The following is a 23730-nucleotide window of genomic DNA, read 5'->3' as shown; positions in this document are numbered from 1 at the left end:
CTGAAAAATAAAATTAATGTGAATAAGTTGTAATAACATAATAATTTTACTCTTTCTAGGGTATGGAATGCCATTGATATAAATTTTTATATGCATTTAATGTATGCATACAGCCTTTAAGTAAAAAAATCTGCCCAAATTTCATCTTTCAATTCAAAATTCCCTAAAGACCTATTCCTCATGGAGGAGGGAACCCTTCCCAAAGAGGAATCAAAATTCCTGTATGCATTTTCCTTCATTTTGAAATTTTCATCCCAATACAGAACCCTTATTCCCAATCCCATATCTTAAAAAGTACACAAAGGATATTATCAAAATTCACAATGTTTGATACATGTACTTAATTGATAATAAGACAAAGGTTTACCTCCACATAAAAAAAAATTAAAGTATAATTAGTTATAAAAAAAAAAAAACAACGTCACACGTCACACAAAGTACAACACATAAACAACAGATGAACATGAATAAAATGATAAGTAAAACTTGTGCATTATCTGTAGGTTGTGGTTACTAATTGTGTCTTCTTAAAACATGTCTTCAACATCAACTGTTGGTGACACCAGTGTTTGTACTATACCATGCACAAAGCATAAGCATGATTGAGAGATTTTTCATCTGTAAGATATTTTGTTCAACAACTTTGTTTTACAGAATACATTCTGTGTTATAAAGTGTCATTTTAAATGAAGTTTCCAATGCAGAATACAATATTTACAACTAAAAATCTTAAAAATTTGGTGGAATGTAAATATGAGGATGTGATTGTCAAACAAATACAGTAAATATCATACACTGCAATTTACACCTAGATATGATACTAACATTTCTAAATAAGCATAGATTACAGAATACTTACTTGCTTATTTAACTTTGGTTGTTGTAAAATGTCTATGATCAGTTTAGTCCCATGTTCATGATTCGATTCACCAACAATTGTACTGAAAACTTCTGTAAAACACATAGCATATTTTGTTTTATCATAGTCATAGAAGTGTCTATCATCATAGGGTTTAGTTTTTATGTGTTTCATTTTTCTATTTTTTAAGTACAAACAGAATTTAAACTAGAAAAACTTCAAACAAAACTCCATGTGGGGCACCCACCTCCCTTCCCAAGTTACCATGTGAATATATGAACATAGTTGCCCACAGGAAGTTGATGTTGCGTCGGTCTGAAATCGATTCCCCCATTATGGTATTCCTATTTAATGCTTCTGCCAAAATATTAAGAGCATGTGATATTGTATAGAAAACTCGGACAAAATAAGTGTGGATGGATGGAATAACAGAAAGACACCATGGTAACAATATACATCTCCCTTTCAAAGCTAATGTTATAAAAACATGGACAATTTATTTGATATGTAAACCATGCTACAAGATACAGTTAATAAGAAACAATACATACTTGGCAAAAACTCCAATGCCTCAGCTAAAGTTTTATGATATCTCTCTTTTTTCTGTTCATCAGTTCTACAATTAACAAATGTTTTCCATCTGAATGGCAGAGAAAAGTTTACATGTAGTTAACTAGAAGGAGTAAATAACCAAAGTAAAAATACAACTGTGTAATAAAGCAAAGCTTTCAAGAGTGCAAAACTTGTTCCATATACAAATTAAATCTTCTAGTACCCAAGAATAAAAACAAAAACAGTTCATTCATTAATCAAATCCATAAGGGAAACACATGGATTTTTTAGAGTTTAATTACGTAAACACATGATTTCAATTCTTTAATTAAAACTAGAAAAACTGTAAGCAAGCATATAGCAAGAATACCCTCACCCTTTCAAATGAAATCAATTTCTTGGAAACTGAAGATAGGTTATCTCCCCTTGCAGGTTTCCAGCAATAATCAATTTCCTTCATCTACATATCATATCAAACCTATCTATACAAATTCATCAAAATGCCTTGAGCCATTTCAAAGGAGTTGCATTTGAATGAAATGTCAGAGTCTCAGGTAAACTAAGTAAACAATGGTGGCTTCCTGTCATGTGGTCCATTAAATGTGCTGCTTTACTACTCCACTAGCTCGGTGTGGGGGGGGGGGGTCCTGGGTTCAATAACCTGCTGGTACTGTTGTGAATTTGGTCAAGTGCTTTGTGTTCTATGGCTACATATGTATCAAATTTGGTCTTAATCAATGCAGTGTAATTTTAATGAGAAGATACTTCAATGTTTATTACCTTCAAAAACACTACACTTACCTTGGTGGATCTGTATCAAAGAATAAAACGTCTGAAAAATCAAAAGAAGTTAGCTTATAAAACATCGAAAACTATTGATGATAATAGATTTAACTTCATTAATATAAAACATAGTCCAGATATATATACTAAGTAATTTATTACCTGAAGCTCTATGATTTCTTTTGAATTTTCCTAAGAACTTTTTGACTGGTGGCCATCTTGAATATGGTGGCCCTTTTTACAGATTTTAATATGGCCATTTGGAATCTCTTGTGGTGACCTTTTTTCAAACCAAATAGAAACTTCTATGATTTTTTGGTGATCTTTTTAAGAATTTTCAAAAAGTTGCAATTTGCCTGTCTACATTAAGTTGAAAGATGTCATGATTTCTTGAAAGATATTTCTCTGGCTAAAATTAGGAACCTGATAAGTACTTGAAATATACTTTATAGTTTTACTGCTATCAATAATCGAACTACTATCATGGAAAAAACAAAAACTTTGGGTTTCCAAACATTTCTATGACCTTTAACATAATATATTCAGAAACCATTGGTTGAAAAAAAGAACAAAATCACAAAAATGCTCTCTTAGTAAATGTATTATTATTACCACCTTGTGTGTAGTTTAATGCTAAAAACCTCTGAGTAAATGCATTATACACATAGCAACATTCCTGAGTTTATATGAAGTTTTATGCTACAGTATTACCTCTGAGTAAATGTATGATAGCTACAACTCTGTGTTCCTTTGTGACTTGTTCCACTTTATGATCAATGTACCACTCTAAATAATTCTCTAGAGTATTTTTAAACAACATCCTGGCAGTGAACAGTAGATGGTGGAACCAGATAGGTATATTGTACACATGGCGAGCTGAAAAACAGTTAGAGGTTTGGAATTGATATTAAAAGACTACTGTATGCAAACTTATTTTCATTATTTTTTTAAGGAAGAAAAAAAAATGGAAAATTAAAATGCATGACTATGAAAACATGTTCATCATATTGTTAGTTGTAAAAAAAAAAAGTCAAACCAGTCTAAACTAAACCTGATTTTTGGCTCAAAATTAAAAAAAAATAAATGATTGAAATAATCAGTTAGACTTAACTATTTATTCATTGATTATAAAACAAAATTATTCCCAGATCATATGTAAACAAGATTTTGTTACAATCGAATGTTGAAGAACATCGTGGCAAAAATAGTTGAAGTCCCATAACCCCTGTATTTTATGTAATATCAAAAGGTCAATATACTACAATCAACTACCAATAGTGATTAACAATCCTACGAAATTTTAGCAAAATCTGTTGAGTGCTTTCTGAGGAGTTGCATCCACAAATGTGACCGGACAGATGCATGGACAGACAGAGTATTTCTATGTCCCCTTCTGTGTTATGGTGGGGGAAAATTAGAGGGATCTAGGACAACCAGCAGAGCAAGGGAAAAGTCATTACAATCCTTACAATAACATGTGCACACATAAAAGTTACATAATTCACACCAACAAATTAATTCTTTTTAAGAAATATTTATCATTTCAGATATTGTTTTATCTCTCATACCTATGTATATCAGTGTATCAAAAACACCATCAATGTCCTGACTATTGTCTTCTACCATTTCTTCACCACCAGGGGGCTCTGACTTCACACTTCCTTCCAGACTCCAGTTAGATGCCAAACTATCAGTAGAATAGCCAGCATTATTTTCATATAGACTGTTACAGAGAACTTCACTGGATGTAGATCGTATTGAGACATCTGAACCTCTCCTTTCACTGGGTTTGCTGAAATGTAGAATACAATAACTATCAAAGCATTTATATTCATAGTTATTAATTTTATGGTTTGTCAATTTATTTTAGTTCATACAAATGTAATTTTACATAATTTATCAATACATTAAAAGTAAAAGCCATGATAAGAAGAAGGAAAAGAATATTCAGTTTATGAAGGAATGTTGTCACAGACAAAACTGAATATGGAAAATTCTATATGATGTGTCATCAGGTTAGTTATATACATGTAGTTTAGCTATGAGTCTTCCTCCTTTGGTATAAAAAATAGTCATTGAAGAATCAAAGGAAATTTCATTGGGAAATTTGAATAAGTGGATTCAGAAAAAAAAAACATGAAAAGTAGAACATTTGAACCAAAACACATAGAAAGTTGGAGATCCAAGTATAAATTGTATACAAGAAGCACCAAAATGTACCCAAAAAAAAATTAAATTGAAAAAAAATAACGAAGTGGAAAGCAAAGTCCAGCACTGACAAATTTCACTAAGTTCATTACACAGAATGAAGCTTCAGATCGTTTGGAGTTTTTAATTTTGTCATACTAGAAGTTGTAGTAAATAATTAATGGTATAAATCAGGTTTGCCAAGTCTGACTACCAGGCTGGTGAATACCCTAGAAGGCCTTTGGTCCCTCAGCAGTGGTATCAAATCAGCGATTTCTAAAAAAAAAATAACAATTTAGCCTGTATATAAATACTGCATGTCTCAGATGATTTTGCCAGTATCCTCTCACCAGCCACAACTTTTAGGCACATTTCAGAGATATGTAAAAACAAAACAACAATTGTCTGAAATCAGGCATTTCAACTTTTCTCACCTGGGTCTTGGTTTCTCAGCAACAGTGGACTGTTCAAATGACTGAAGAAATGTTTCCAAGTGTTGTCCTTTCTATAAATAGATTAATTATTTCACTATAAATAGATCTATTTCAATATTAATAAGCAAATAATTTCTATTTATAGATCAGTTCATAAAAAAAATATGATATGAAGACTAACACCAAACAAGGAATAAAATCATTAGGATCAAACATCTAATATAAAAGAAAATTACAAAAAAAATAAGTGAGTCGAACTGGAAATCAGTTATTTGCACATTGCAATTGCAGTTTCAGTTGTGACGCTATTTAAATCTTCAGAAGCAGAGCATCCAATCCTAGATTAATACGGAAGAATGTTGCCTTGCCAGGGGTTTTAGGGCAATCATAAAATACCCTATTTTTCAAATTTTTGACAAGCATTTTAGCTACAGTATGCTGTACCAAACTGTACAAAAGAAAATTATTGGTACCAGGTGCTAGCCATACCTGCAGTATCAGGAGCTATGCCCCTGATCTTCAAGAACAATATTGTTAATAAGATAACAAATTTTAACTATATTTAATAGAGGACATCACATGAAAATTTGTCAAATACATGTACTTGTACATCTAATCAAGTGAAAACTCATTGAGAGAGTATATTTATTTGTTTGCATAAAAATTTGTTTGCTAATCATATTCTTGAAACTGTCAGCAAGTTGCTTCTATTAGCAATTAATAGTTTTTATGAACTTGATTATTATATAATCTGCTGACTTATATATTGCTGCCAAAAAAAATTAAAAGGCAAACTTACCTCTTTAACAATTATAGATTTCATCATTTTTCCTGTAAAAATACACAAACTTTTAGTAATTAAAACACAAAAAGACAAAATTTGCGATGTATTTGCCCTGTCTTTCATACCCACAAAAAAAATGGTCAAACCATAAATAGTTTCTCATTTGATGTCATACTTTTCCACTTTTTTATTCAAATTATAATATCAATTTTAAAAGGAAGTAAATGTTTTTTTTTGTTTTTTTTTAAATAATTTTTGGTTATGAAACTAGAAATGCTGTGAGCAAGCTCATAACAAGAATACTCTCTCTTTCAAATGGTCTTATTAAACTCTTTCTTACTCAAAAACTGAGTTCTTGTTCCACATAGAATACAGAGTTGCACTTTCAAGCTGTGTCAGCAGTTGAATTGACAGAGGGACAAACTGACAGGGTGTTTTCCAACTCAAACTTTGTTTTAGAAAGTTTAAATATCTAAAACTACTTTTAATAGATCTGTAAGACTAACCTAACTTTAAATAGCATCAGTATGACTAACCAAACTTTATATAGATCAGTAAGACTAACCTAACTTTATATCTGGAAGAAACTTAGTAGTAAACTCATCCTGATCCGAACAAAGGAAATTAAACAGCAGCTGGCTGCCTTTAAGATATGGTTTGGTCAATAGTTTCTGAAAGAGAAAAATGAGATTGTAAGTTTCAATTATTTAGAAAAATATGAACATTATTGAAATCAAATTTATTTACTAATATGTAACAGTAATATAATTGTAAGATATATTGGAAGGCAGTACTTTAAGTGCCCAATGCCTGGTCTCATACAAAATTTCAAATTGATATTTTCCTAAAAAATTTCCTCATTTCAAATTTTAACCAATCATATAACTTGAAACTGAAGATTTGAATAAAAACTCATGATTTGCGGAAATTCACAACTTGAGATTTTTTTTTAGGAAACCGGGCATTAAAACATCACAAATATCAACACCCAGTAGATGCTATAAAATATCAAAGAGCACTGTCTTTTTTCCAGCCAGTTTTTACAAACATCATTAAAATAAACAAATCTTTACAATTACATTACTGATACATCTTAGAAATAAATTTGATTTCAGTAATGTTAATATTTTTCTAAATAACGGAAACTTTAAATCTAAACTTTTTTATTTAGTGTGAAAGTACTTTAATTCCTGGATACCATTTTTCATTGATAAGGGAAGAAACACAATTTTGTGGATTCGTGAATTTGTGGTTTTGAGGTTTTCAATATACACATCAATAGAAATCTCCTTTTTGTTGGAAACCAGATTTTGTGGTTTGGCCTACCCACTAAAACCATGAAAATTGGTACCCTACAAAAAATATTACTTTCGCAGTATCACATTTTTAAGTAAAATGCTCAACATTTAAGCTCTGTCCTGAGAATATAGTACAGAAAACAAGTTACAAGAGTAGCCTAAACAACATGGACTGTAACAAGAAATTTTTGTTAGAGGGTGATTTTCAGTACATGCAGTCAAGAAATATCTTTAAAAATAATGCCAACATAGATATTCCATTATTTAAGGAGGTAGACCTACGGTAAGGGACATAACTCTTGAAATCAGTGGTATGTTTGTATCATATTCAATTTCACAAAAGCCTATCAAGCTTTCATTTGAAACAGAATGAAATCATCCCAAGTTACTTAGATGCTTACATGTGACTGACGTAAAATGCTGAATACAAACATTCCAATGATTTGGAAGAGTTGTGTCCCTTACCCTAGGTCTACCTCCTTAATTTGGTATATAATCTCACACATCTAACTGCAAAATTTACTCCTATACAAAATGCTTGATCCATCAAACTATGAAAATAACACCCATAAAAATATCAATGTTAACAGCATTTACTTGTAAATAAATTTCAAATGGTTCTCTCCTGCTCTCTATAAATTCATGTTTATTGGTCCCAAAGGATTTCTTCACTGGTAACTGACAGTCCTGCATGAGTTCACCTTCAAAATATATAAAAACAAGACTTTCACTTTGGTTATGCATTTATCATTGTCAAATATTAGTTTTTGATAACTTCTAAACAGTTAGAGAAAACATAAAAATACCTCTTAAAACAGGATTTCAAAATACAGTCTCTGAACCGATGATGCAGTTACTTGACATATTGATGACCGCTGACTGATTGATCAACGACAGATTAATAACTGATGACCCAAGACCTATCTGACCACAGTTTTGTTATGTAAAATGACGGATGATCGTTTCATGTAAATTTAAGAAGTTCCACTGGAATGAATCCAATATAGTACCATACTGAATTTACCATAAATTTTAGATTCCAAATCCACATATAATATTTAGTTAAAAATAAAACAAATGTAAAATGAAAGTAAGTTATTAATGTTTAAATCTATTGTATTATGTTAATTTGTGTAAAAATTGACAAACGAAGCAACATAATATGTAAAATATATAAATATATTGACCTCTCTTTGAACCTAAATACAGTTAAACACAGAACTGATTACATTTACATGATGCTAAATACAGTAAAACATAGAATTGATTACATTTACATGAAGCTAAATACAGTTAAACATAGAACTGATTACATCTACATGTATAACAAACATGGTTGACATTTTGTACCCTGTCAAGGATGCTAAACAACTTACCATGGAATTCTAACAATTTACTCTCTAGAGCATAAAACTCATTGTATCGTCTGAAAAAAGGAATAAAAAAAAGACACTGACCAAAAGAATATTAGCTATATCAGAAAACTGCTAGAAATATATAAGTATATAACAACACATACAATGATGAGGTTCAGGGGATTAGAGTTGGTCTCCCATTGATCAAATAACAACCACATGATAAACTTCCATAGGCTATATTTATGTTAATTGTCCAGTCAACTACCTAAGAAAGTTCACCTGGTGATTCTCTTTTGACAAAGGGGAAGACCAATGCTATTCCTTAAACATCATCAATGCACTTGCTATAAAAAACTGAAGGAATAAATTGTAGAATACATATCTCTAATTCTCAGCAATTGTTTAAATGTAGACTAATGAAATTTTCTGCCAGTGCTTGTACATCATTTTATGTTTGCAAGTTTTCTCAGTTTACATGAGAGAACTTGTTTCTCTTTTTGCAAATCTAGTTTAAAATTTTGCTCTACTCCTATCTGTAAAATTAAGGCCTTAGCATGCTTGCTAAAGATGCGAAGTATTACATATGTTATGTACATTATAGACATCTAAGAATGATAAAGAAGAAACCAATTTTACCTTGCAACAGTCCAGTTGGCTCTAGCCGATTTCTCTAAAAGGTTAAAATATAGAACAAATTATGAAATGCAGTTTCAATATTAGTAACTTTTATGATTCTCACAAGATTAGCAATGTTTTAGAGATACAACTTGAACACTTTTGTAGAGTAATGTCATTTAAATGTAATTATCAGACCTGTTACCCGGGCAAGTTCAAAGATTATGATGACTCTCCCCAGGAGGTGAAAATGAATTAATACCTGTTTAAACAGGCTAAAATTGATTAAGCACTATTGATGTTGGAAATATTTTCTCCAAAATAACGTGCATCTGAGTCTCCTTAAAGGCTATGGTCCTGATAATATTGTCAAACTGATCAAAGTTTTAGAAAAAAAATCCTATTTCTAAAACAATATGTCATGAGAATCATATAAACACTTGTTCTTTTTCACAAAATATTATGAACAATAAACTTTTGTTTGTAAAGAAAATGACAGGGATATTTTGAAATAAAACCAATTTGCACTAAAAGTATTAAAATTTGGCTACTGTGAAAGTACTTTTATTCATAAGTACCAATTTTCTTTGGTGTAGGGAAAAAAATATCAGTTTGTAGATTCTAGAATCCATGGATTTGACAACTATATCATGTAAACAAATGGGAAATTTACTTTCCATTGGAAACAAAATTTTGTGGTTTACCAAACCCATGAAAACCATAAAAATCAGCCTTCAACGAACAATAATGCTTTCACAGTATTTCTGCAAAAGACTAAGCAGGAAAAATTGTTTAAGGATATACTACAAACATTTCATCATTTCATCATTATCCTGTGGCCTGTTTCATAAAAAATCTCAAGTTGAAATTTTCCTCAAATCCTTCCTCAACTCAAATTTCAACCAATCAGATCATTTTAAATTGAAGCTTTGACCAAAAACACAATGAATTGAGGAAAATCTCAATTTGAGAGTTTTTTATGAAACCAGGTCCTGACGTTGCCATTTTTTGTGTAGACTTTCCCTTTGACTGTTTTTTGACTGCTGTCTGGATTTTAACGATTTCGTAATTTTGTTATTCTCATTTTCATTCAAAAAATCTTTTACAGTGCAATTTAAGATCACAAAGTTTTGTACAAAGATGTTATGAATTAAACAAATTTTGCCTGTTTTTTATTAAAACTAAATTAACGATGATAAACCTACCTTTGGAAACATCATCAACACGTCGTATATCTATAATGAACACAAAATACTGTTTTCTAGGGTTCTCTTGGTCAGGCCTGGCACCTATCCTGGGAATGGATACCCTCCATGTACTGAGATCAGGGGGGTGGAACTCCTCAAAACTACCATCCATAACCATATTATCTGGCACTTCATCATCTAGTGAACTGCAAGACTGAAAAATAGACAGGCACGTTGAAAAATCAGGGATGTTTTATGAGGTCATAAAACAAATGAAAACTGGTAAAATCAAAACTAAATAAACAGAAAAAAAATGAATTGTAACGTTAAAATCTAAATTTTAATTAGCGGAATTCCACTAAAAAGCGGGAAAAAATCATCCTGAAAAAAATAGCAGCTTGGTTATTTATTGTCCATTTTCCATTTGTCTGTAAGCAACACTTCTTCAGTCTTTCAATGTGTCGTTCGTATATCCCAGCACAAAAATTATGTCAGAGCCTGCCAAAGTCACAAAGATTTTCTGTACCAGAATAAACTTCTTACAAATAAGCTTTTGAAACAAGTAAATGTTGTCACAAGACTAAAGTCATCACTTCAAAAGTTTTAAGGTCAACATCATAAAATAGTCGTTCATTATAATGTGGCCATCTCAAATACATGAATCGAATTGTCACCAAGTCATATTTTTTTTCTTTTTTCTTTTCCTGCATTTAACATGCTTAACACCATATGAGCAACTTGGATGGTGTTGCTAAAAAAAAAAATAAAGGTGCTTTCCCTACCAGTACTTTTGGTCCATACAACATGTTTTTAATAAGTTATTCATTCATGCTACAATTTCTCTCTGCATTCTTCTACTTAATTAGTGTTAAAAATAGTATTTCTTGGTCTAGTGTATTGCCAGATAACAAGAATCCTATTCCTCGTATGCATTCTAAACATGGCTGAAGAAAATATTATGCCCTACCCTCATTTTCAGTATTGAAAGTTGTTTAATCTAAATAAAAAAAAACATGGATAAAACAGGGGAAAACAAACTAGACTTATCAAGTTTTATGACAACAAAACAATAGAACACCATTATATAAATAAACACCTCAGTACCAGACCATTTCATTTGTTCAGACAAATTGTTGGAATAATTGATAACATATCATCATAATGTGAAAAATTTAACAAGTTTCCGAAATCCTTGTTTAAATCATCAGGCTGCAAATCAAATATAAATAAAACAAAAACTTACAGCAATAGTAACAGTATCTGCATCTTCAAAGTTATCTCCTTCTGGCAATGACTTCATGTCAGCTGAAAAAAAGGTGAAGAAAAGCATCTTAAATGTCTCTACAGAATTGACTCATTGTATCTAGTCTACAACACTTATTCTTCATTCCTAGTATTGCACATGGTAGAACATCTAAATGATGGATTTGACTTTCTATACAAGTAATATTTGGATTAAGATCGTACTAAATTTTTGATTCTAATGCTGCTTGTGTACAACATATCAAAATTTGTAATATATATGATTGGTATTTTTGCATTTAATTTAAGATAGTTTTCAATTCTTGACCAAGTTATGTGATATTATCAACTTGCCTTAAATTTACATAACGCATAAAGGAATAGGTCCACTAAGGACCAATTAAAAAAAAAACCAGAACAAAGGTACTTTCAATAAACCAAAAATTCATATATACAAATATAAAAGTACCTTTACAATATTTCCCTTATAGATTTACTCAAATCCAAAACCAATTCCTTCCTTAAACAAGAAGTAAAAGCCCCACAGGTCACAGGTCACAGGTCACAGGTTATAAAACTGAAAAGAGGGTCGTTTTTACTGTTCGTATGCCACCAACTACATAAAAGAGTAATCAAGGGAACCAAGGTTATAGCGGCAATCAAAAGAATGTAATCCTGGGACAAAAACAAGACATGGAAAACAGACAAAGAAACAAAGAAAATCAAATAACCAAAATAATAAAACAGACAAACACAACAAAGAACATAAAGTAACTAAAATCATACATACAAAGTAACAAAAGTAAATGAGCAACTTGGATTCCACTAAAAACTGGGAGCATGGACTAGGTGCACCTGTAGGGTAAACGTCCTATTCAGATAAATCAGTTCTTACCACTTTTGAAAACCCCTTTGATTTTGGTCCCAATATTTGACAGTCCAGACTCTTTCTTCTTAGGCCTATGAAAATATAAAAAAAAAGTTAAGTATAAATCATTGCTTGATTTCTAACCATAATGAATATTATGTTCATTAATCTGATTCATGTATGTATCTAGAGTCAGCAAACAAAATACAGTATCCTGTACACATACTAATTTTTCGTGGTTGCTAATTTTTGCAAATTCTGTTCAATGAATAAGTTTTCGCAGATTCTGTCCACTGCAAAAATAGCAAAAATTTGTGCCCCAGTAAAAATTGATACTTCAACAATTCTGTTAATGCATTATTCTGACAACAGTCTAATTTCAACAATTTCATATTTTTTAAATCTTTCAATTTCAACCATTTAACATACTAAGAGAAATGTTCATGAAACAGAAAAAACAATGCTTTACAAACAAATAAACAAATACAAAAAAAAAAAAATTCAAATATTCAAATACATGTCAGTATAATAGGAAACCTTTGATTATCTGGAAAATAAAGTGAATACTACATCTATCAAACTTTCTAAATCATCTTCTAAATATTTTAACACATACAAATACTCATACATTTCTATACATACATGTATTTGAAAAATAGAGGTCTTAATGGGACACTGAATGATGCCTAGCCATGTTGAAATGGTACTATGCAAATAAAAAATCAAGGCCATAAAAAGGGGGAGGGTAAAAGTTTAATACAACATACACTGCAGAACAAGACATGCAAATATGAAAGAACTTTGCATAAATTTGAACAATTATTAACACAAGCTTAATTTTATCAAAAAGTTTTCCTACAGTTTTTAAAGCAAAATACTTCCCATCAATGGAATGTACAATTACCTACAAAATTTGATCAGAAAAGCCTTTTGCTAATAACACAATGATGCAAAAAATCATGAAAAACAAAATGCACAAGTTCTTGTTTGGTAATTCATTGAACTAATTAAATTTTTTTGTTGTGATATGGTATCCTTACTGCAATTCATTTATAATAAAACAGTGATTCAAAGTCTTCTCAATGGAAGATTTTTCCAAGATATACCAGTATTTTTAATATTGTTATACGGTTGCACGAGATAAATTTATACAGGCCAAGACAATATAATTTTTAGTATATATATTCATTAGTAAGGCTAATTCAAGTGCATTATTTGTTCTCCAGACTAAAGTGCCTTGCAAAAAAAAACCCAATATTTGTCTACTTGTCACAATTCCTGAAAGTTAATTCATTTCAATCAAATGTTTGCAATTTTTGCAAAATCAGAGTTTTTAACCACTTGTAAACACATCAACTCAACAGAAATTTAATGAAAAATAATGATATGACGATAGCATTGTGCTTCATTTAGTTCTTATCAAATAAACAAATCAGTTTCATTCTACATCATGTATTACAATATTAAGAAATTCACAGTAGCTGTGGGTCTAAGAAGACCACTAAATATACCATGTCCTTTATCATAAGTACAAGCTTTGCTTTGAACCTTATGTGTGGACACAGTAGGGATACAGAGATGGCAAGACAGAAAATCTTACAATAAAAAAATTCTTTATTTTTTCTTGTTTCTAATTTTAAAACCAAATTTTACATCTTTACATTAACACTTGAAAAAGACACTCTAAAACTAGTTCATTTTTATGAAGACAAATTTACTCTCCTGAAGAACAAAGTAATGACTATGTAAGATCTCTTAAGTACTAGTCCACATAAAATTCAGACCAATGGAAAAGTGATTCATGGTGTAGAAAAACCCACCAAACAAAAGATGCTTTTTCAGTCTACATATGCTATACATTCACATAACAATAATAATTTTTGCATTCAGGTCTGCATTTTTTTAGAAAATCATACATTTATCTCCACTAAAATTTAACTAAATCAAAGTGAATCAACAACAGTAACTCTTGCAAAATGCAAATTTCAGGTACAATCTATATAACTTTTATCTCAAAAGCACAGCAACCAAATGAAATACTAGAACTGGTTATGTGATCAATAACTGTTTCCGAACAAGAAATAAAACTGAATTTGGTGGGTTTTTTTCCTCCACTGCCTGATTTTTATAAAGACTGCTACTAAAATACAACATTAGTACACAACCAACCAGTCAGTCATGCAGTACAACTTTACCTATTGTTTGTATAGACAGACCGAGGCTGTAATAACTGGCTAAAATATACATAGTATCATTTCATAAAAATGTTTGTACTTTTTTTTTCTAACTGAATGTCTTATGAGTAAAAATTCAGGATGATTTGGGAAGTTTGTTTTTAGACAAAATAATTTGACCTGCATTTAAGTACTGATAATTAATCAGCATAGCTTGAATGGGGGAATTTCTGTGGAAGTTTGGCATCTAGTTTTAGCAAAGCAAGTGAATATAACAAAGACTTGTGAATATTTCAATTATAAAGAATAATAAAATGATATGATCAAGGATTGTCAAAGCCAGATTCAATACCGAATCATGATCTTATGGGCCAATCACGGTTCACCAATCAGTTTTATTTAGATCATGAAAAAAATACTGTTCACCACAACTCCTGTTTTTTTTCTCATTGTAATTTTAAATCATTTAAGAAGGTAGACCTAGAGTAAGGGACACAATTCTTTCCAATCACTGGAACATTTGTATTTAGTATTTCACATCAATTTTATGTAAGTTTCAAAGTAACTTGGACTGACTTTATTCTGTTTCAAAGGAAAGCTTGAAAGGCTTTAGCAAAATTAAATATAATACAAGCTTATCACTGATTTCAAGAGTTATGTCCCTTACCCTAGGTCTATCTCCTTAAATCATTTTCAATTTTGAAGGTGAAATTCACTCTTGATTGTTTCAACAAAATAATCCATGCATATTCAAGACTGTCCAAATGTTTAATGAATTAATATAAAACGCCAACAAAATTATATCAATTATTTTGTGCTAATGGGTAATTTAATGTTATATCTATGCCAGGGCTTTAGAATGCCAATTGCCAATTGCAAAAGAAATAAGTCACACTGTAAATATTTAAATTTAATTTTAGGTAATTTTTATGCATAAATTTTCTGTAGTAGGCAGAAACAGGTCTAAACTATACAGAGCACTGAACCATGATGTTTTATAATTCTTATTTGAGGAGTAGATTTTTTATTTAGAAAATTAATCAGAAGATAATTACTTTGTTGAAGTTCTGTTTGACTGTGGTCTTTGGACTTCACCACAAATCATCTTAAAGTACTGAAAAAGAAAAAAATATTCAAGTTTCATACAATTGAATCCACTCCATTCTATGTTTTAATCAACATTTCATGAGTTGGCTATAATGTTCCTAAAAAAAATGGGAGAAGCAAACTTTGCCACTTATATACTAAGTCCTTTTGTAAACATAAAAGTCATTAATTCTACAAAAGAGGAAAAGGGATAAGTACTTGAAAACAAAGAATGGGGCTATCTTCATGTTTGTTTTAATTGTAACAGTACTTCCATTTGATAGGTGAAGGAATATCTTTTAAAAAAAAGCTTATGGCTTGTATTACCCACACTAAACCCCCTCCTACATTTTATAATGATATAAAATGAGACTAGTTTAGGGAGGGTTCTTATGAAAAATAAGTTCATATCAGTATTAGTTTTTTGTCAACAATACACCTTTTTGCATCATTTTTTTATTATTGATATTTTTTTTAAATAAAATGGAGAGGCTAACTTCACTCCTTATGATACCCCCTCAAATATACACATACATCATCACTTTGGTGAAACAGAGGCAGGAATGTATTCTCTAACAAGTCACAGGTATGCTCATAGGCTCTGAAAAAATACAGTATGCATGTTGATCATAAAACAAACAATGTCAGCACAATTTATTTTTTTTTTAAATATATATAAATATTTATACCACATAACTGCATGTATAACTTTGCTTTGCCTACAAATAAAAATTCTATTAGGGCATCACCTCACTTTTAAAATGCTGAGGGAGACAAAAACTGTATGTAAGTCTTGTCACATGACTGTGGTTTCACAAAAATGGGTCACAATCTACCATTCATATGCATGGAAACTTATCATTAACAGAGCTTTGAGATAAGTATTTAAAGCAAAACATCTTTCAGTGTACATACACTGATAAAAAATGGCCAATATCTATTTCTAGAGGATAAAAGTGTTGGGAAAAGCAATGAATAGAAGATTTTACATTGCTATGCATCAATCTGAAATCCCGGAAGTGAAATGAAGATCAGTCTTCTGATTTCAATACATTCTACACTGGGAACAGACCCTTTTGTGGTAAGTTGATGAGCATGTTCAATATACACTTCCGCGAGGTAGGGCTTGGGTAGAACAAAAGACTTTTTCTTGCGGAAGTACATATTGAGCATGCTAACCGCATGCCCATTGACTACCCCACAAAAGGGTCTATTCTGGTAAGGAAAATAAAACTAGAATGAGACTAATAAACCCTAAAAGTTGACAGACTTCTATGTATGGAGAAGAATCATCAGAAACTTTATAATACATGTAAAATCATTAAGTTGGATTATCTTCTGCAGAATGCAAAAAAAAAACATATGTAAAATTGAAAAAAAATGTTGGATTATCACCATTAACAGTCTTCAAACAATAACTACATGTATATTTCTTTATGCACATCAACAAAATTTGAATGATGCCAAACCTTCTTAAACCCTCTAAGTGGTAAAGGAGGATTGGCACTTATAGGCAAACTACACGAAAGATTCCTATTAACAACTGAAAATCTGTGTTTACAGGTAGTCACAATTATCGTGTACTTTTTTTTTAAAACATTTTTCATGCTGTCTTATTTTTTCAACCTGTTTATAGTGTACATCATGAAAACACAATGTTGCATTCTGGGATATTCAGTTGTTTAGCTATAATGTTGCATTCTGGGGTATTCAGATATTTAGCTACTATGTTGCATTCTGAAATTTTAGATATTTTGCTATCATGTTGCATTCTGGGATATTTAGATACTTACTCAAATAATGGTGTTGATGTTCTGAGCCTGATCACCTGATCTGAAGGTCCTTCAACTACTGAAAGCAAAACCATTCTTACAAATTATAACCAGTACCATGCCAATCAGGTGCAAACCAAAGATCTCAAGTAAAAGAGAGGGGTATGAGTTTTTGGAAGAACAATTTTAGGATTGTTTTGCCCTACTATTAAAGCATGGATGTTTAAACATGTTTGTTAATTAAATGTGTTATCAAAAATTATTTCATTTTCTGATTTTTTACTGTTTTTTTTTTTTGCACTAATTTTCAGGAGGATGCAAGCATGCAACAACTTGACTAAATGTGTCTCAATTCATACAATGCTTATTGATATCCCCAACTGTTTCTCTTCATGATTACTATAAGTTCTATTTCTTTAGCATTTTAATCAGACATGATGCTTGGAAGTCTGTATCTATTTTTACAGTATCTAAAACATACACCACAAAACAGTTTTTTTGGTCATCTTTTTAAAATTATTTCATAAATACCAGTATCACTAAAGCAGACCACAATTCTACAGAATGAAAATCAGTCATCATGCTTACAGTAAGAATGATAAAGATATTACATGTACATCATAACTGAATCAATATTATCTTTACTTCCTGAATTCCTTGACAATAGCGATATAAGAATTCATACAGTGTATGTTGGTGAAATGTGAAGACCAAGCTGTTTGTTTCACTTACTATCTTGGAGTTCATTGACAATATTTTCATCAAATTTAATTCTATCTAGGGCAGTAGGTGAGCAGTAGCTTCTATATAAATCCTTCACCATGTTGTGTAATTCTACAAGGTCACCTTGAGAAAGGTCAGGGTTCAATATCTTCTTGTTGAAATCATCTGTGAAAAAAAATGTAACTTTATGGCTTAACCAAAGAATCATCACAAGTTGAGAAAAACTGAGATGAACATTTGTAAAGCTATTTTAAATACAAAAAAATACCAGTTTTATATATTGTAAATTTCGATATGCTGTACACCTGTTTCAAGGAATAACCTCTCATCAGCAGCATTAAAATCAAATATGTAGGAAGATCATAATCAAAATATTATTTGTATTCAAGAAGTACTCATAACCAAAACTATCGAAAGAGGAAGCCAAATCCATCACCGAGAGGTCCTACCATATGCAATGCAAGGAATAAAGCCTCAGCGTTGTACATATTTTAAAATTTGGAATACTGCAAGCTTTCATAAATAGGGTAGATAAAATATGAAATAATTCGGGGTCAGACAAGTCTAACTACTGGGATGGTGTAATTGTATTTTATAAAGCTTCATTTGAAAATACAATGCATGGTAATAACAAAACTGGATGATCAAGACAACTTCTTCAAGTCTTAAAACTTACCACATTGTAAACAGAACTGAAGGACGTTGATGGCAGCTTCAGATTTCAGGAACTGCATGAAGGAATATAAGTGTTGTGGATGTTCCTTGTTCATTACCTCAGTCAATTTAAGTCTCAAACACTGGAAATAAAAGTACATAAGAATTCAAGAGATAAATTGGTAAAATTTCCTCTAAAAACCTCAAAATGGATAATCATAAGGGTGTGAGTGTATGATTGGCTTTATTTTGTTAAGTGTAAATATTTGTAAGAATCAGGCAAAATGGGAAAATCAGAAACATGCATGTCAAAAACCCACCGATCTGACAATATAATATCACTCAAGGATACTTTCTCTATTTGAAAAGACCATTATTTGATCTCTGCATCACTGGCTTTGCTCAGAAATTTTTCAGTAGAATCTTAGAAAAATGAGACATTTGACACAGTTATCTGCCCTTGAAGTGTTCATTTTCATTGCATTTCAATGAAGTTGTAACTCAATGGTCCAGCATGATATGGAAAATCTTGTTTGTTTTCCTTGATTCTGATGTTGCAAACAGACAAATTACACGAATTACACTATCAAAATGATGAGTTTTTTCATACCATGTTTCACCCACTGCCTGATTATTACAGAGACTGACACTTAATAACCTGATTAATTCCATTAGGTGGTTAACTGGATATTTGACAAATATATAAACTTCCTATCAGACAAAAATTCAAATATCAATGGAATAATATCAAGTTTTAATCTCCTTGCCAATTGTCCACTTAACTGCTTCAGGAAATTCACCAGGTAATGGTCACTCAATCCAACGAGACCAACTCTACCCCCTGAAATTAATCATTTTATTTGCTGCAATAATGGACAAGAACTGTGAATGAGGTCAATGAGTGATAACTTCTGCTTGAAACACTGGTATGAGTAAAACTCATCAGTTGGATTATCTCCCTTTTAGAGAATCTGGTATATACCACCTTGCTTTAAGTACCGGTAAATGTTCATCATGATCTACATAAGATGCAATACCTTCATAATATCTGTACTTATACACATATAAAGATAGACAAGGTGATTCCTATATACTGTTAAAATACCTATAAACACAGGTAACATTTGTTTTATGGTTTGTGAAAATTAGTCCATGGATGGAGTTGATAATTTGTGGAGAGGACTGTAGCTGCTCATGTTTTCATTGTTTACATTTTGATATGATTTATACTCATGGTTTGATCAAACTACTATACACGTACTAATTTTTGCTATTTTCGCGGTGGACAGAAAATCGCTAAAAATAGTACATGTGAAATTGATTTTTAACACTATATAATGCTAATCATTTTTTGAAACTGCGAAAATTGATACCCGCAAATATGTTCACTTGACAGAATCTGTGAAAAAATTAGCAGCCGCGAAAATTGATAAGTTTACAGTATGAAATTTGGTACTTCATGAAAAATACTTCTTCAACAGTACCCCAAAATTATGTTTTAGGGGGTATAACAAGACCTCATCCATTTATAGTCAAGAAAAACAACATTTTTATAATAAATACCCAAAAAATATTTATCAAAAGAGTGAAATGCAGGCAACATAAGATTTTACCACATAGGTAACCAAAAATTTGGAAATTCTATGACTGATAGTTCTTGAGAAAGTGTACCAATCAGTAAGAACTATGAACCAAATTAAAATTCAAAACTTTGCAGCGTAAATACTAGCATCCTCCAACTGTTTGCTTACTTACTGAAGTATTCTTGGCAAGTGGCTGAGCAAAGGTTCCCAAGAAGGGCACTGGTGGAGCAGGTGGCTCTGTTGCTTCTGGGGGCTACAAAAGGAAATCTATCGAAGTTGTATATCATTTTAAAGTATTATACAATTCATATTCATAAACCTGAACATACAGTTTTATCTAAATATCTGAATCTCAAGAATGGGTAATATACTTGTAGATATTTGTTTTAAAATATTCAAATCAGTTACTGGTAGGACATTTTAAACTGGTACAGTATATATTTATAAAGTGAGAATATAGCAATAATTTCCAAACTGCAATTACTGTACATGCATACTTCAAATTCCATTCATATCCATTCTGTATTGGTGCTTCTGTAATTACCAAAGATCATATTCCACGTGTATTAATGAATAGCAACATTATTTTCCCAAAATTTTCAAAAGACAGGAAAGAACATATTCCAATGCATTGGTCTTACAGTTGCTTTAAGTGGGTTCTTATGTCAACAAAGGGCATTAATTCTACCAGAAAATATGGCACAGCACTTAAATTTTAGCTTGGATCAAAGTACTTGAAAAGTTGTCAGGCATTTCTATGTTCATGCACTTTGTTGCAGGGGCAAGTTAAGTTTTTTTTCAAACAAACAAGTTTAAACTTACAGGAGTATCATCCAAGAAGATCAGGAGTAAATTGTTTACCATATCCTGAAAATAAATTAATGCATTTAATGAAACTTGATTTTTTTTTGTTTCTACAGTGTAAAGGCTTAAACTTTCTAATGCAGCATCTGTGTTGCATCATGCAGACTGTGACCTCACATGTTAACAGAATAATGTAAATTTCAAGTGTTTTGGCACTAGCTTGTATCTGGCTTGCTAAGATATTGTAATACTTTCTGCCTCAACAACTGTCTGTTTTCAAAATCTTTATTCAGCAACTAACATTAATCAATTGCTACTATACTTTGGCATAGGACTAGGAGCTAATGACACAGATTGTTTAACTGCCTAAGACCTGTATGCTTCACAGATTGAATATCCTTAAGACAATACCACATAGGAAAGTTTAATGCTTTTCAGCTCTCAGTTCATTATCTTTAATTTCAATTATTTTAGAAGTGCTAAACTTCACAGCTTAACTTTTTAGACATTCAGTTGTATCCAAATTAAAGAAGAATTACTACCTCATAGTTAAAGAAGTTCTTAAAATACCTTTAAGTTATAATCTAACCAATATATTCCCTTCTAAAATACAATATATAGAGTCATACTAACTGGATTAGCAACAGCATCTAAACCAGGAAGTAATATACTATTAGTTAACATCTCTCTCATCAAAGAACAGGTACATCTGAAATTCAGGTTCATTGTTTATTCAACATTATTTTTTCCAATAAATTTATATGTAATGTCATTTTTGAAGTTTGTTTTTCCAATAAATTTATATGTAATGTCATTTTTGAAGATCATGACAGAAATTGTCACCAATATCAAAGCGAGTCAGAATGTTGAGACTAAAGTCATCATTCAAATCTATTACAGAAGATATCATGAACTTCTTGATTGTTTGGTGTGGCCATCCTCACCTTGAGCACAGACTTGTTCACAAAGTTGTAGTTACCTCTTTTTCATGCCAGATTTGACACCAAATACATATGAGCAACTTAGTGGGTGTTACTAGAAGAAGTAGAGGATGCTTACCCTAGCTGTGGACCTGTTCCAGGTTTTAGGTGGAGTTTAGGTTGTTCACTCTGTGTGTATTTACATTGTGGTATGTTTGTTTTCTTTGTTTAGTCTTTGACCCCAGATAAAGAATACCAAAATCCTCAAAATTACCAAAAATGAAAACAAAACAATTTTTAATGACACCTTTTTCAGTTTTAAAGTACTACTTCAGTTAGCAACAACCTTTCGTAATTTTCATAATGTCTGTATTTGAACTTTGTGACTCTTCAGAAATAAGCAATCTCCCTTTTCTGATACATCACAAACATATTTATTCTTACTTTGAATATAACCCCTGTGGTTTGAATATACATGGGAACAATGCCTTGATAAGCTTTCAGAGGAACTATAGCTTTCTCCCTTTTCTGATACATCACAAACATATTTATTCTTACTTTGAATGTAACCCCTGTGGTTTGAGTATATATGGAAACAATGCCTCTGTAAGCCTTCTGAGGTACTCTAGCTCCCCCTTCCTACTCATCATAGCACAATGTAAATTGGGGCCGAGCATCTTTAGACTCTCTATCTGTAAGTCTGTTCCAGATGGGGCTACAAAATTTAAGAATTCAATAAAAACAAGTTTTATTTCTTAAAGAGTTTCAAATGTAACCTGAAAATTCAAATTTTGAAAACAAAACCTGCAGAGATAATTAAAAAATATAATGTTAACTTGCACAGCCATATTTCCGTACACAAAAAAAAAAGAACTACAACATATGTTTTCATTTGTTTTTATAAAGCACATTGAATACATATTTTTTGTCATATGTTCTTCATATGTTTAGGACTTACAATTAATCAATGAAAAACATATAAATGAAAATCACATGGTGGTTAAATGTTTTCTGTAGGACTGCATGGAAAAGAAAAAATGGAAAAATGGTTTTTGTATGATTTTTGTAAGCATATTCCCATGGTTCATATGCACAAAATGATATATTTTAATATCTTCCTAAACTAATGTTTCCATATTTAAAAAAAAATTATGACTTATTTTGTCATAATTTTTTCTGTGTAACAAGACAGAAATACTCTCTGTAACTATTTTCCCATATCCTTTATCCATATGAATCAATACTTATTGATATTTTCAATTTGAGGAACATCTGCAATGAGCTGTGTGCTCTTGTAAAGAGCATGAAGTTTTGGGTCACATTCCTCTAACAAGAATATGGGATTTTTAATTCCTGTTTTCCCTGTCTGGTCTTTAACCCTGAATTGCATTCTTTTGATATCCGATAGAATTTTGCTTCCCTTGATTACTCTTCCATGTAAAATACCTATAAAACCTTTTATTTGAAGTGTTGACCTGCTAGATTTTTTTAGTATTTCATCAACCACATACAAATTTTTTTTTTTATTTCTAGTTTTAAACTGTATAATTATTTCCTCATGCTGTTTGCCCAAAACTGTACCAAACACTTCTAAAATTTAATTTAGTTTTTGGCAAAACTTGGGAATTCAGAAAAGATGAAATAAAGAAAATAAATCACATCAATACCACAATGCCCATGTTTGAATGCTGTGAACTGCTCATTAGCAGACGCGTAGCTACCGTTAGGCAAAAAAGCTTTTGCCTGCACTTAATTTTGCCAATTTTTTTTTTTTAGATAAAATACATCCAGGAGAGGCATAAATGATGCTCTAAAACGTTATTTCCGCGGAGCTTCAGGGGGGGCTT

At 31.0% G+C, this 23730-nt stretch overlaps 1 protein-coding gene across 2 annotated transcripts in view; it reads right to left on the bottom strand.

Annotated features, from left to right (window-relative positions):
- The window catches only part of LOC148607473 (sorting nexin-14-like), a 32911-nt gene that overhangs the window by 2139 nt on the left and 7042 nt on the right, over window positions 1-23730 (bottom strand). The window contains exons 9-32 of one of the 2 annotated variants that reach the window (XM_088545197.1): window positions 22442-22598; window positions 21597-21672; window positions 20982-21026; window positions 20332-20412; window positions 18599-18719; window positions 17932-18087; window positions 17221-17278; window positions 15962-16028; window positions 15397-15455; window positions 14363-14401; window positions 12195-12259; window positions 11301-11362; window positions 10076-10271; window positions 8892-8925; window positions 8274-8323; window positions 7495-7598; window positions 6165-6270; window positions 5615-5646; window positions 4816-4886; window positions 3763-3986; window positions 2906-3070; window positions 2213-2243; window positions 1411-1475; window positions 860-951 (exon numbers count right to left, since the gene is read on the bottom strand). In XM_088545197.1, the coding sequence (XP_088401323.1) occupies window positions 860-951; window positions 1411-1475; window positions 2213-2243; window positions 2906-3070; window positions 3763-3986; window positions 4816-4886; window positions 5615-5646; window positions 6165-6270; window positions 7495-7598; window positions 8274-8323; window positions 8892-8925; window positions 10076-10271; window positions 11301-11362; window positions 12195-12259; window positions 14363-14401; window positions 15397-15455; window positions 15962-16028; window positions 17221-17278; window positions 17932-18087; window positions 18599-18719; window positions 20332-20412; window positions 20982-21026; window positions 21597-21672; window positions 22442-22598 (2156 nt within the window). The remainder of the gene's footprint in view (window positions 1-859; window positions 952-1410; window positions 1476-2212; window positions 2244-2905; window positions 3071-3762; window positions 3987-4815; window positions 4887-5614; window positions 5647-6164; window positions 6271-7494; window positions 7599-8273; window positions 8324-8891; window positions 8926-10075; window positions 10272-11300; window positions 11363-12194; window positions 12260-14362; window positions 14402-15396; window positions 15456-15961; window positions 16029-17220; window positions 17279-17931; window positions 18088-18598; window positions 18720-20331; window positions 20413-20981; window positions 21027-21596; window positions 21673-22441; window positions 22599-23730) is intronic. The other variant, XM_088545198.1, reaches the window with a different exon arrangement.

This window comes from Perna viridis, chromosome 9 (assembly GCF_037379345.1).
Source record: "Perna viridis isolate PV_CMFRI_1.1 ecotype Kerala chromosome 9, ASM3737934v1, whole genome shotgun sequence".
Lineage (NCBI taxonomy): Eukaryota > Metazoa > Mollusca > Bivalvia > Mytilida > Mytilidae > Perna > Perna viridis.
This window is presented reverse-complemented; position numbering and strand designations above follow the sequence as displayed.